The sequence below is a fragment of the Nicotiana tabacum genome, chromosome 18 (assembly GCF_000715075.1).
Source record: "Nicotiana tabacum cultivar K326 chromosome 18, ASM71507v2, whole genome shotgun sequence".
NCBI classification, from domain to species: Eukaryota; Viridiplantae; Streptophyta; class Magnoliopsida; order Solanales; family Solanaceae; genus Nicotiana; species Nicotiana tabacum.
This window is the reverse complement of record NC_134097.1, coordinates 101,532,357-101,547,821: the sequence shown is the minus strand read 5'-3', so window position 1 is coordinate 101,547,821 and position 15,465 is coordinate 101,532,357. Positions and strand designations below refer to the sequence as shown.

At 38.9% G+C, this 15,465-nt stretch overlaps 2 protein-coding genes across 2 annotated transcripts; both read right to left on the bottom strand.

Moving 5' to 3' along the window:
- Positions 1–555: 555 nt before the first annotated feature.
- Positions 556–2,289, bottom strand: LOC107777391 (protein CURLY FLAG LEAF 1). Its single transcript, XM_016597400.2, has 2 exons — positions 1,840–2,289; positions 556–1,120 (listed from the first exon to the last, which is right to left on the bottom strand). Exons 1-2 carry the CDS (start codon positions 2,068–2,070, stop codon positions 770–772), a joined length of 582 nt encoding a protein of 193 aa, XP_016452886.1. The 5' UTR covers positions 2,071–2,289; the 3' UTR covers positions 556–769.
- A 6,491-nt stretch (positions 2,290–8,780) lies between these two features.
- Positions 8,781–9,293, bottom strand: LOC142172606 (uncharacterized). The gene has a single exon (XM_075236269.1). It carries the CDS (start codon positions 9,291–9,293, stop codon positions 8,781–8,783), a length of 513 nt encoding a protein of 170 aa, XP_075092370.1.
- Positions 9,294–15,465: the final 6,172 nt, after the last annotated feature.

Genomic DNA, 15,465 nt, shown 5'->3' with positions numbered 1-15,465 from the left:
ATGTCTATATATACTTCTTTTTCTTCTAAATAACAAGAAGCATTTAAGTCAGACGTGAAATGATGAAACATGATGTTGCTTCGATTACCATTATATATAATATAATGTCCAAAACTATTTGACTTTGGCAAAAAATAATGGAACATTATTTAATGAAGAAAACAAAATATTACTACTAAAATAACATCAAATAGCTGGTTATTGAAGATCAAATAGGTTGAGGTCACGACTAGGTATAGTCCACTCGGAAATAGAACAATGAGGCATGACTTTTTTTTTTGGTTTTCCAGTATTAAAAAATGAAACGCAAACAAATTGACTAAATGCTTAAGAACAAAAACTTTAAAGGAAGCTAGCATTAAAGCATGTCTACAAAAAGTGGATCCAAATATATTGCCCGAAAAAGAACAAAATTTATTAAACTAAAAAGAAGCAAACACGTCGCAATCATTTACCATTATGAAACTTTGCTGTATATAGTTGACCTCGAACCTGGCACTTTATGAAAGATCATTCCTGCAATTTCCATAGATCACAAAAACCATAACAAAGGAGTAGAAGCACATAGAAAAGAAAATGGATTACACAATAAATATATTTTAAAATAATGGGTTGTTTTGTCTTTCCTTAGGAAAAAACACATTAACAAGTAACAACTACATAGTTTATATTATACGACCAAAACAAACTTCTATTAAGGAAAAAAAAAGATTAAAAGGAAAAGAAAAGACAAAACAAATCAATATTTCATGTTCTTATTTTTTTTTTTTTAAGGGGAGCCATTTTCGGATCGATCAAAGTGGAGAAGTTGACCACAACATTTGGGGCAATCTTCAACTTCTTTAGGCACCATGAAATACATCAAACAGCTTTTGCAACCACCAACAACTAATACTGCTGCCCCACTTTTGCCACTGCTGTTGCCAATATTATGGCTAATTTGGGGTTCTCTTGAAGATGAAAATGATGACTCTTCTGTTGAAGATCCTTCATCACTATCATACGAGCTTTCTTCTTCTTCTGAGTACAAATCACCACCGTACACTTCATCACCATTTGTTCTTGGATCTTCTTTCACTTTCATCCCTGTCCTCCAGTTTATATAATATATTTCCCCTGTCTGTACCACAACCCATATATTCAAGAAATCCACCCATATTTCAGAGTTAAAAATAATGCAGAACAAAGTAAACTGCACCACTCTGTCAAATTTGGCTTTACATGGTTAAAGATAATTTATGCCAGAGAACAAAATAATGAATAAAGGACACCATAGAATAGTACTAGTAGTAGTAATATTGGTAAAGATGAATAGATAACATCATTTCATACTATTATCTCGAGTTCGAGCTTTAAGAATTAAAAAATATTTATATAAAGCGCTTTCACATTTAATAGACCTGCGAAATCCAAATTACGGGAAGGGAAGCTCAATACAAATACACCATGCGACAAAAAACACCAAAAAAGATAATGAGAAGCAAGAAAAGTTCACCTTTTGCCTTTATAAGGGTTTGAAAAGGAAATGGAAAAAATCACCTTTTAAGAATGAGGGGATTGTAATTAATTACATCATTCTTTTCGTTTACTGTTTGTGTGTGAAGGAGATAGCTAGAATAGAAGGGAAATAAATGAAGCAGACAACTGACCAAACACAAGAAAGAACATGAATATAACAAGTTAAAGTGAAATGGTGTGCTAATAATGAAATCCAAGATCTGGTCTTTAAGGTTAGGAGAGCAATAAATGTCAAGAAAAAGACAGAAAAACAAATGATTGTGGTATGCAAAAATAAAAACAAAATTAGTTGGAGAGAGAGGGCATGTAAATAGTAGGTACCTTCAAATCCAAACATTGTTCCCAGTGGTAAGGCAAAGAAATCTCAGAATTGAGGTCTAAGGTAGCATCATCAGAAGGGTTGTTATTCAAAACATGATTTTCCGATGAATCAGAAAATCCATCTGCAGGGGTGACCCCACTCAAGTTGTTGCTGTGGTGGTTATTCAATGAACAATTTTGGAGAGATCTCTCTAAGGAAGCTGTGATAGTAGCCATATTTGGACCTGTCATTCTTGTTTAATTCAATAAAAATCCCCAAACAAACAAATAATTTATAAGGTTCTATGCCTACCCAAAAAAAAACAATTTGATAATGAAGGTTGATGAGTTTTATGGTGGGAGGACTCAGGGATAAAAAAAGAGATAAAAAGAAGAAGAATTATGGTAATAGTAGTAACTTGGTTGGGGGAGAAGAGAGAAAAAGGGAGAGAGGAGAGACCAGAAGAGAGTGGGAATCTTTGAAACGAAAGAGAAGAGGAGTACAAGTACCCCACCTGATAGCTGATAGGACCAGTCTCTCCAATTTTCTTTTTTTTCCTCTATCTTTCCCACTCCCACGCACTTTGCCTTTCCTCCTCCAATACCCCTTATTTTTCTAAAATCTCACCCCGCATGCAGCTCACGTGACCCAACATTAATTTCTTTACCCACTTTAATTGATTTTTTCCCACGTATTAAGGAATCCACCTGTTAGCATTAATTAACAGATCATATTAACCTTAATCTGTTTCTTGAAAACATAACAAATACTCTCAGGCCTCATTTGTTTTTCTTAAGATTAAGATGTTTGAATCTGAATACACGTCTGAATATCAAGATGTGTATTAAAATTAAGACATCTAAATGTTAAGATGTGTATTAAAATCTGAATACTAAATAATTAAGATTGTTTGATTTTTAACATCTGAATGTATAAAATTTATGTTTATTTGGAAATTAATAAACATAAAATTCAAATAAAATACTAACTAATCTAATATTACATCACTAAAATATATAGCTTTTTAAAATATGATAGTTGCTGGTGGTGATGGCTAACGGTAGTGCTTGTGAATGCCGACTAAAAGCGGTGGTTAGTGGTAGATTTGGTTGATAGTGGTAGTTTAGGGTAGTAGCTAGTGGTGACTGGTAGTGGTAGCTATTATGATTGAGGATGGTGGTGCTGGTGGGTGGTAGATGATGATAGTTAATAATGGCGGGTGGTGGTGGTAGTAGTTGTGATTGAGCAAGATGGTAGTGGGTGGTGGTAGTTTATAATGATTGGTAGTATCAGCTATGGTTATTGATGGTGATGGGGTGGTTAGTTCTGGTAGTTGAGGTGAATGAGTATTGGTTGTGTTGAGAATGATGGTGATGGGAGTGGTGGGGATGGTGGGTAGTGGCAGTCGACAATGGTGGCGGCTATGATTGAGGATGGTGGTGGTGGTGGTGATTGAGTATGGTGGTGGTTGATAATGATAGGCGGTGGCAGCAATTAATGAATATGGATAATAGCATCTTAATGAAATTAAGTCTCTGTTACAGTTCTTAATGATACAGACCTATTCAGACCCATTAAGTGGTTGTGAAGTAAAAAAACAAACACACTTAATGATTAAGATCTAAATAATTAAGATTCAGACTTTAAAAATAAACACACTTAATGTCTGAGATCTGAATGATTAAAATTCAAACCTCTATTAAGTGCAAACAAATGAGGCCTCAGACTCTTTACTCCAAAGGCAACTTTGGAAAGAAAGGTTAATTTTTTCTTGATATCTAAAAAAATTAAATATTATAGACTACAAAAAAAGTTTAAAAATTAATTAAAGTAGACCGGATGGAGTACTATTTTTTTCCCTTTCTTTTGAGTTTAAATTTCATCTACCAAAGGATCGTTTGGTCTCGCATACAAAAACAGATAATTCACAGAAAAATTATGCATAACTAATATTCACATTATAAACTCTTCTTAAGTAATGTAAGAAGTATCTATTTTTTGGTAAAACTTAATACTGCCATAACTTAATCGGTATCCATGAATTATTTGATCTGAAAGAATATATAGAATAAAAGTTGTGTACTAGTAATAATTTTGATTAAACCAAAAAAGACAAAATTACCCTTAGAGGTCGTTTAGTAGAGGTGATACATTAAATCCCGCGTAACTTAATGTTGTTATTAGTATTATTTATACAAATATTAATTATTCTTAGACCATCAACGAACAAGCAATAATTGATCTAGTTTCCCTTTTCTACTCTGTAGAATACCTTGAGCTGTATTCCGAGAAGAAACTCAATTTTAGCATATTCTTTTCCTTTGAAAATAAGTTTATGTATTTGGGTGAGATAGGTCGATCTTTAGAGACAGTAAACGTTAACAATATTACGAGTTGCATGTGTTTTCCAATATAATCCAAATACTACATAAAACAATCATTCATTCATTTTTCTTTTGATTTGTACGTATCATCACTAGCTATTATTAAACGTGTATTACACAAGTTTATATATATATATATATATATATATATATATATATATATATATATATATATATATATATATATATATATATATACACACACACACACACACACACACACACACAAATCAAGAAATGTTGATCTTTTGGATACTAAAATTTCTAACCATTCTTAGCTTGTGGTTTTGGGTTAAAGCGGCCAAAAGATACTCTTAACATAGTGTGATATTGTCCGCTCTGGACCAAGCTAAAAAAACTGGTATCAAAGCTAATTATTTGGCGGGGACGAGTATGGAGATGTCGGAATGTTGCATTTGCCCGTCTACATGTCGTTTTACGATCCTTACCCGTAGTTTTAAAGATGCATACACAACCTTTGGGCTTCAGTGACTGTAATTACTCGGATCATGCGGGTGGAGGAAATGTTCTTTTTTTCATTAACTGAAAATGATAGCCTCTTTACAAATATTTATCAACTAACTACTAATTAGTTAACATTATGCTAAATAACAAATAGCTACCACTAACTTCTAATATGTACAAGTTGACCCCTATGCTAACTAGTTGTATATACACATCACTCCAACACTCCCGCTCAAGCTCGAGGGTGCAAAATGTTTAACACTCCCAGCTTGCCAAGTAGATAGTGATGTTGCCCTGAGCTCAATCCTTTAGTAAGCAAATCTGTCTGTTGGTCCTTAATATGCACCTACTTAGTCTCCAATAATCCTTGCTTGATCTTCTCCCAGATGAAATGACAATCAATTTCAATATGTTTGGTTTTCTCATGAAAGATGGGGTTTGCGGCAATTTGCATTGCAGCTTGTTGTCAGAATAGAGAGGAAATGGTGTTTTTAATGAGATTCCTAAGTCATAGAAAAGTCCAGTTAGCCACACAATCTCTGCAACTGCAGATGTCATGCTTCTGTATTCTGCTTCTATACTGCTTCTGGATACTGTATGCTGCTTCTTTGATTTTCAGGAAATCAAGGAGTTGCCAAACTTCACAATATATCCACTAATTGATCTTTTAGTCACAGGGTAGGCTGCCCAGTCTGAATCACATAATCTCAGCAATGTATCTTTAGGCTCCCTCTGTATTAGAACTCGCATGCCAGGTGCTAACTTCAAATATCTGACTACTCTAAATGTTGCATCCATGTGGGACTTCTTTAGGGCTTGCATAAACTGACTAAGAGTCTGCACAGTATAACTTATGTATGGTCTAGTAACTATCAGGTACAGAAGCTTGCCTATGAGTTTCTGATATCCTGTGACATCTACCATAGGATCATCAACCTATATTCCAACTGATTATCATATTATACTGAGGTCAGTTTTAGATTGATTTCCGATGGTGTAATTGCAGGTTTTGCTCCACTTAATCCTAACTCTGAAATCAACTCCAAGGTGTATTTTCTTTGATTCAATAGAATGCCTTGTTGTGATCTCAAAATTTTTATTCCTAGGAAGTACCTTAATTCCCCTAGATCTTTGACCTTAAATTGTTGATGCAGAACCTTTTTGGCTTCATCAATCATAATATTGCTTCTACCAGTAATAAGTAGGTCATCAACATATATCAGAATTATAACAATATCATTTTCAGATTTCTTGGTGAACAGGGAGTAATCAAAAGCACTTTGATGGAAACCTGCATTTAATAGAGCTTCTGTAAGCTTTAGGTTCCACTGCCTTGAAGCTTGTTTAAGTCCATATAAGGACTTTAGTAATCTGCACATTTTTGTCTCCCCTACTTTTAAAATCCCTGTGGAAAATCCATATACACTTCTTAATGTAAATCTCCTGGAAGAAAGGCATTAAACACATCCATTTGATGAAGCTTCCAATCTCTAGAAGCTGAAATAGCTATGACAGATCTCACAATTATCATTTTTGCAACTAGTGAGAATGTCTTATGATAATCTAATCCTTCCTGTTGATTGTATCCCTTTGCCAAAAGCCTAGCCTTGAATCTTTCTACCTCACCATTTGACTTATACTTGATTGTTTACACCCATTTGGAACCAATTGTGGATTTCTCAGCAGGTAAAGAAACTATCTCTCAAGTCTTGTTATCCTCTAAAGCCTTCACTTCTTATTGCATTTCTTCTATCCATCTCTTATATTTGACTGCTTTGTTGAATGAATTAGGTTCCTTCATCACTGAGAATGCATGTAGATAGTCCATATAGTTTTGTGAAACATTGTCATAGGATAAGTAGAGAGAGAGAATAAGCACATTGTGAGGACTTTGGCATCATTGTAACATAGTCCTGCATCCATATATGTGGTTGTTTGACTCTAGTGGATTGTCTAATGTTTGCAGAAGAACACTCCTCAGATATTGGCATTCCATGTAGAATAGGAACTATCAGGCTTTCTTCAGCAGTATTAGCAGCATTGGTTGGTTCCTCTGGTAGGTTTTCAGATGTTGTGGATATAATGTCCGCTTCTAGTTGTCCTGTTTCATTAGAAGCATGTTGGTCTACTGAATTCTCACTTGTGTCCTCTGCTGTTTGATCCAAAAAGGCAATCAGATCATGTACTTCATTTACTTGATCATGCTCTTCAAGATTAAATGCTACTGCAACAGGTCTGTTACTCTGTTGTAAACATAAGAAATTCTTGGTTTTGCTGCACTGTGTGTAGATCAATCCATATTTGTGATCCTCTGAAGGGAAACATTGATTCTCTGAATGTGACATCTCTACTAACAAAGAAACAATTAGTTTCTAAATCTAGCAGTTTATATCCCTTTTGTGTAGAAAAGTATCCTAACAAGACTGCCTTTTTTGCCCTAGGTGTAAACTTGTTCTCCTTCACTAAATTTGAAGCATAGCATAAGCACCAAAAACTCCTAAATGAGCTAGAGATGGTTTTCTTTTGCGCAGTAACTCATATGGACTCGTGCCACCTAACACCTTAGAAGGCAATCTATTTATGATATAAACAACAGTCTGCACGCACTCACCCCAAAATCTCTTTGGTAAATTTGCTTGAAACTTTAAAGCCCTTGCATTATCTAATATGTTCTGTGCTTTTCTCTCTACAACTCTATTTTATTGTAAAGTGTAAGTACAACTACTCTGATGAATCACCCCCTGATCTTATAGAATGGTGTTCCATTGACTGTTAAAGAACTCAATTCCATTATATGTTCCAATTACTTTAACAGAAGTATCAAATTGATTCTTAACCATGCATAGAAACTGCTTCAAGAATACAATGGTCTCACTTTTCAATTGCATCAGAAATATCCAAGTATCCCTTGAGTAGTCATCTACAACAGTAAGAAAATAGTGTTTCCTATTACGAATGGTCACTCTATATGGCTCCCAAACATCTATATCACTAGCTCAAATGCCTTAGTACTTCTATGTTCACTATCAGGAAAAGCAAGCCTAGATTGTTTGGCCATAGGGCACACAAAACACTTATTATGTAAACTACTATCTACTTTACTCTTCATAAATGGAATATGCTGCAATACTGGGGTTGAAGCATGTCCTAGCCTCATGTGCCATATTCATCTTGAATCTCCTGCTTTCCCTTCACTTCTAGCAACTACTATTAATCTTTCAACTCCCTTTTCTTTCAGCAAGTACAACCCTTCACTTTCCTTACCAACCCCCCTCACCTTGCCATTGTAGAGGTCCTGGAACATAAACAATTCAGATAAGAAAATTGCAGCACATAACAGATCTCTTGCCAACTTTGACACTGACATCAAGTTAAACTTGAAATCTGGCACACGTAGAACATTTTTCAGGATGCTGTCTTCTGATAACTGTGAGTTACCAACATGAGTTATATTTGTACTAGTTCCATTAGGAATCTTTACTAATTCCCTTTTATGTTTGTCAATGCTTTGAATGCCATGTAAGAGATTCAAAATAGAAGCTATGTGATGTGTAGCTCCTAAATCAACAATCCATTCAATAGGATCCATACCGGAAGCAAGTGAACATATTGTACCTGCCATGTTAGCTGCATTGTGGTATCACTGGATCATTCCTTGTTAAGTAGGTTCAGAATTTGCTGGTATTGAGCTTCAGTGAAAAAGTAGTCACCACCTTTACTTTGCAAATTCCTAACTGTTTGTGGTCCTTCCACATTATTGATTGTCATAGGTCCCCCTCTTGGTTGATATCCTCTATTTGCCTTGAAATCATCTGGATATCCAATGATTTTGAAGTAGTTTTATTTAGTGTGTCCTTTCATCTTGCAATGCTCACATTGTAAGAATTTCTTTCTTCCACGATAGCCTTGCCCTCGACCTGCCTGTATAGCCAAAGGGTCCAATTTATCTGTCATTGATAAATGTCCATTGCTTGCTGACTCTCATCTTGAGAAATCAATGCATATGCTTGGTTAAGAGTTGGTTCATTGGTTTTCATCAAAATTTGCCTGCGTGCTTGATCATATGTTTCATTTAGTCTATTTAGGAAATGCATTAAACGTTGTTGTTGTATTTAAATAGAATATTCCTTTGCCCTTGCACAATCACAGCTTTGTGAAGGTACCAACACATTGTACTCTGCCCAAAGCTCTTTTAGCTTAGTAAAATAGACGACAACCGTATCAGTTCCCAGTGACAACCTTAAAATTGCTCTGTGTATCCGGAAGATCTTTACACGATTCACTTTATCAAATCGTTCCTTAAGGTCCTCCCATACAGCATGCACATCAGATGCATAAATAATTCCGCTAACAAGGTCCTTCGAGACTGAGTTCATACTCCAGGAATGCACTATTGCATTGCAGGTCTCCCATTCCTCATGGAGAGCTTCCTCAAATGACTCCTTTTTGCAATTTCCTGTGATGAACCCTAATTTTCCCTTGGCCTTTAGAGCTAACTTTATCGTTCTACTCCAAATCCCATAATTTTCAAAACCTGTAAGCTGAATTGGAATCAACACCAAGCCTGGAGTATCCGAAGGCTGAAGAAACAGTGGATGTATATGATCTATCCTCTCCGTCGCCATTGACGACCAATTCGATATAGAAATCAAAAAATCAAGCTAACAGCTAACAAAAGAGAAAAATTGAAATCGCTGCATTAGATTCAGCTTTACCTAACGAGCTTGAACGAGAGCATAGAAGATCGATCTTCTCTGCTCCGATACCATGTTAGATTTCTGCCATAGAAGCTTGAGAAAGGAGGAAATGTTCGTTTTTCATTAACTAAAAATGAGAGCCTCTTTACAGATATTTATCAACTAACTACTAATTAGTTAACATATGCTAAATAACAAATAGTTACCACTAACTTCTAATATGTACAAGTTGACCCCTATACTAACTAGTTGTATATACACATCACTCCAATAGTGGCACTCAATTAATCTTCAAATCAGCACATGAATTGGATACTCTTAATGGTGTGAGGCCTTTTCGGGGAAACTATGCGAACTTGATTCGAATCAGACAATATCTCACCATATTAAGAGTGTCTTTAGACCGTTTTAATCCACATGTGGTACGTAGTACGTGACAAATTGCACTAGAGAATATTTCTCTGTGGTAGGTGTTTGACCCAAAAGATGTTGAAACCTTTTTTATTAAATCAATTGAAGAGGATGAAGGGGTAAATCTCAATCAAGTATAATAAACTCTAGAATGAGATTGAATAAGGTAGATAATATTTATTGATCTCGTGGAACCGAATGATTAAGCGTGAAAAAATGATCACTTAGAATGTAGAAAGATATTACAATGGATGCTCTTAGCCAAAAGTTCCTCTCTCATACAAGGGTTTCTACTCACTATATATAAGGGATGATCCCCTCCTGAACCCTAAAAGACATGCCATAGAGAATATTCGAAAGTATATTCCCACTGCCTCTTGTTGGGCCTATACTACTACGAAGGTCGTGTGTCTTTTAACTGATGTTGATCGTCGCCGTCTTCAACGGCCACAAGACGTCGTGTCGTGAAGACCTCGTCTCGTGTCGTAATTGACAATAGCCTTGGTCGTCCAAATTTTGACCTATACAGTTAGTCCTTCCGCTTTTTGAGGTTGCGGCTTGGTGCGTCCTCAATAAGGGGACATCGCCCACATCTGTGGAGAAAATTGGTTTTACGAATCACCATGGTTTGGCTAACAACGAAAGTTTAGCGTGCCTAACGATACGCTGGGTATTGTGTCTTATCGGGAAGTGATGTCACTTCAACGTACGTCATCATTATACGTTTTTTCGAGACAGAGGTTGATGGTTTGTCGCTTCGATTTCGGTGCCATTTTGCAGCCTTCTGCTTCGATTCTGGCTCCACCCAATCCTATAAATAGGTGGAGGGTTTGTTTTTTCAAAAACTCTTGGTCATTTCGTCTCTGGTTATTATTTCTCGTCCCTCCCGTGTTTGCTCCACCTATTTCTTTGCTTTCTCTCTTCTATTCTCCGTTCTTAGCTTTTTTTTGTTGTATTAACACATCTTCCGCCATAGAGATGCCTAGAACACATCGATCTTGTGAGGGGGTTTCTGATGCCACCCCATTATCCATGGCGCTCCCCTCTGGTGGTGAGAACATGATGGTGGAGGAAGGGGATAGTTTTCCCACCGTGGAGGAGTTACTGCCGAGACACCCCATGTCTTGAAGAGACTTTATTAAAAATCCCCCTCCTACTCCGGCCTTAGTGTTCTCCAAAACTGAGCAAGTCCATATCGATACCCTTCATGCAAAATATAACATTCTCGCTCATATTGAGATGGTTCCAGCGGAAAGGGACTTCGTGGAAGTCCATAAATTGGGATACTGTGATTTTTATGAGTAACCCTTCATGATTGGTCACTCCTTCCCCCTTCTCCCATTGGCGGAAGAATTCTGTCAGTTTTATCAGGTTTGCCCGACGCAACTTTCCTTGTACACGCTCAAAATACTCCTATTGTTGACAAAATACGCGGAGTTGGCGGGGTGCGAAGTTACCGTTCACCACCTCCTACACTTATTTTCACTCAGCTTTTATAGGGGTACTATGGTGCATCTGAGGCATCGTGGGACAAAAGGGCTGGTGGTCGAAATCGATGATTGGGCGAGTCACAAATTTTGGCACAAGTATTTCTTCGTCAGAACTAAACACATCGTGTCTGACCCCGCTAGATTCCTGGAGCGGTGGAACGAGAATCGTAAGTTTAGCCACTCGTTTACTCTTTCTTTTCTACGTCATTCACCTTAGTGTTTATTTGCGGTTCTATTTTGCAGCTATGAGGCACCCACCCCATCCCATTGTAGGTATAAGGCGTTGGGTAGCCCGTCTGCTACCCCATGCAGCGGAGACTCGAGACTGGCCCGCTTTCGTAAAACGTTTTGGGCCGAAAGTTTCATCTGGTAAGCATCTTCCTCTATATCACTCTTTGGCCATTTAACATTGTCCATTGATACGACTCTTTATGATGACAGGTCGCAGAGATTTTAGGCGGAGAGCCCCAGTCCCTGCGTTTCATCAGGCTATCGCCTCCGTAGGAATGTAATTCACTTTGGATGAGTCTATCCGAGAGGGTCGTGCTCAGTTGGTGCAAACGAGGGACCCCTCTCAGGATACGGTTGTGAGGGGGAGATCCCTTCTTTATCAGTCTATCACCTCGTGGATGAGTCCTCTAATAGGGACGAATCTTCGTTGAGAAAAAAGAGGAAGATAGAGCTTGGGAAGAGCGTGGTTATTGATACCGGTAAGAGTAAGACGGGTGCATCAGAGACGGTACTGGTACCCACATTTATGGCCGATGCCATCTTGGCGGGGAGGTATCCCCAAACAGAAGGGGTTTATGAAGGAGGGGGTCCGCGCACTCCGCCAAGGGTGGCGCATCATCCACTGTCGGTAGTGGTTTACGCGCCAAGGGCGACGAATTGGGCTCTAACATCGACTCAGGGGATGTTCGCAAGTCTTTGGAGCGTCATACTCACGTAGAGGTCAAAATGTAGGGTTCTGATCGACACATATTCGTTCCTGGGGACTATAACGTTATGTCGGACTGTGATCAGGTGGTATCCACTTTTGCCCCTCTGTGTGTTGCCCCTGAGAGCGAGGCACTTAAAGCGATGAGTGATACGGAGTTGTCTCGGAGTGTTTCTGGCATGGCTCTACGGGTAAATGTCTTTTCTTTTTATTTCATTGTTGGATTTGTGTTATTATTTTGGCTCATTTGTTCTAACTTTACTTCTCATGCTAGAACCTCATCATGGAGATCGAGCGTAAGTGTCGGGAAAGGAGGAGGATGACCATCTATGGAAATATGTCTTCCAAGTACCAAGAATATCGCACAAAGCATCGGGCGATGGCCGATATGTACAATCAGGATCGCGACTTCCAATTGTTTTGTAAAGGGCTCAATCAAAGGGAGGATTAACTGGCACGTAAGGTCGAGGAGTTTAAGGAACGAGATGAGGACCTGATGAAGGACGTTGCCCGTATCAGTGAGCTTGAGGCAGCCCTCAGAGCCAGGGAAGATGAGCTCGATCTAAGTAGGGGAGTAGTGGCCGAAAATGCCGACCTTCAAACAAAGTTAGCCAATTTAACTACCGAACTGGATATAAAGACGGCTGAGGTCAATAAACTTAAGGGTGATTTGAGTGTGAATGCTGATAGATTGGCCCGTGCTGAGAGGGAGAGGGCGACTACCATCTCTGAGGTGGCGGTTTCAGAAGATGCCCTCCGTGTTTGTAGGTTAGAGTAGACTAAGGAGATGTAGACGTTTGCGCTTAAGACAGCGAAACTTGAGGGGCGTATTCAAGGGTTGGAGGCAAAACTATCTGCATTGAACAAGCAAGTGGATTCTTTGAAAGCAGAGGACGTACGACGACAGTCGCAGCCTTCTACATCTTATACTTCTGCTGATCATGTCGTGCCTCGACATTTATATGAGTTGTGGGTTCACGCTGAGGCTCAGCTTGATGTGTACAAGGCTCTTCATGTTGATGAGAGGGCATCTAAAGTGGAGCTTCGAGATGTACGCGCCAAGGCTCGTGCAGCTCGTGAGGCATACAGGCACGATCCTCTTTCATCTGACGGAGATGATATTAATTCTGATGATGCGAACAGACTTGCCTCCGACTCTTGGTACGAAGATGTGTATGCCACCGAAAATGATGTGTAGTATTTGTTTTGTACTTACTTTTTGCTTTGCGATTTTTGTAAGGGCATCTTTGAGCCCTTTGTAAAGACCAATATTTGTAACATATTTGCTATAAATGAAGGTCGTTTTGGTCGTATATCTCTTAGCCGTTTCCTTTCTTTGGTTTGTTTGATGATGACTTCTGCCACTGTCACGTCGCTCCGATGCTTTGTTGAAATGCTAAACTTATTGTATTGAGTTTAGTCAAACTCTTTTCGTTAGCAACAACCTTAGTCGTAGGTATATTACTTTCGAGTTGGTGCCGAAATAATGCCCCGTCGTGGTTTGAGTGATATCAGACTCATTTTTTGTCGATGGCCTTAGCCATCGGGATGTTACTTTCGAGCTGGCACAGAAGTAATATCCCGTCGTGGTTTGAGTGATGTCGAACTCAATTTTTTTATTGATGGACTTAGCCACTAGGATGCTACTTTCAAGCTGGCACCGAAATAATATCCCGTCGTGGTTCAAGTGATGTCGAACTCATTTTTTTGTCGATGGCCTTAACCACTTGGATGTTACTTTCGAGCTGGCACTGAAGTAATATCCCGTCTTGGTTCGAGTGTTGTCGAACTTATTTTTTTGTCGATGGCCTTAGCCATTGGGATGTTACTTTCGAGCTGGCGCCAAAGTAATATCTTGTCGTGATTCGAGTGATATCAAACTCATTTTTTGTCGCTTTTTCTTTAATATGTTTAATATTGTTTTATTGGAGGATTCTGCTTGATCGTTGCCAGCAGGATGATATGGCGTGGAGAGTATCCGCTTGATATGCCATTTTTCGAAACACTCAGTCATCTTTTCCCGACAAACTGGGGTTCGTTGTCACAACTGATTTCTTTGGGGATGTTGAAGCGACATATGATGTTTTTCCAGATGAACCTGATGACTTCTTGTTCACGTATTTGAGCGAACACACCTGTTTCCACCCATTTGGAAAAGTAGTCAGTTAAAACCAAAAGGAAGTGTATCTTACCTCGCCCTGCTGGGAGAGGTCCGTTGATATCCATCCCCCATTTTATAAACGGCCATGGAGAGGTGACGAAACACAGAAGTTCCCCCGCCTGGTGTATCATAGGAGCGTATTTCTGGCATTGCACACATTTCTTGACGTACTTCGCAGCCTCTTTTTTCATAGTGGGCCAGTAGTATCTTGCACGAATAAGACACCTAACCTGGGCTCGATTTCCAGTATGGGCGCTGCAACCGCCTTCGTGTACCTCTTCGAGCACACGCCTTGTCTGATTGGGTCCGAGGCATTTCGCTAACGGACCGCCGAACGTTCTTTTGTAAAGATCATGGTTTATAAGACTATATGTGGCCGCTTGTATTCAGAGCTTTTTAGATTCTTTTTTATTTTGTGGGAGTGTTCCTTCCTATAGATATGATATGATGCGATTACACCAGTCCCAAGTTAAATTTATAGAATGTACCTCGACTTGGTCTATTGATGAGTCGAGAAGGGTGACCACGTTCTCCTTGGTGATGTTTTTAGTTGTTGTTGCCAGCTTGGTGAGACCGTCTGCTTCGGTGTTTTGTGCTCGGGGTATTTGGTCGAATCGGCATTTGTCGATTTCTGGTAGCAGTTTGTGGATTTTGGTCTGGTATTTCTGCAACCTTTGTTCCTTAATTTGGAAAATCCCAGTAACTTGGTTCACAACGATTTGAGAGTCGCAGCGGAGGATGACCATCCGAGCACCATACTTGAGGGCCAATTTTAATCCTGCAATTACGGACTTATACTCGACCTCATTGTTAGTCATTTCAGGACATCGTATAGATTGACGAATTACTTCTCCCGTTGGGACTTCAAGTACGAGTCTCAGTCCCAATCTCGACGTATTGGACGCGCCATCGGTGTAGACGACCCAGAGGTCGAATCGCTCAGATGAAGTGCGAAGCGCTTCTTGCTCGACTTCGGGCAGTATCTCTACGCTGAAATCGGTGACGAAATCAGCGAGCACTTGCGGCTTTATTGCGGTTCGCGGTTGGTATGTTATATCGTGCTCGCTCGGTTCTATGGCCCATTTGTCCAGCCGACCCAAT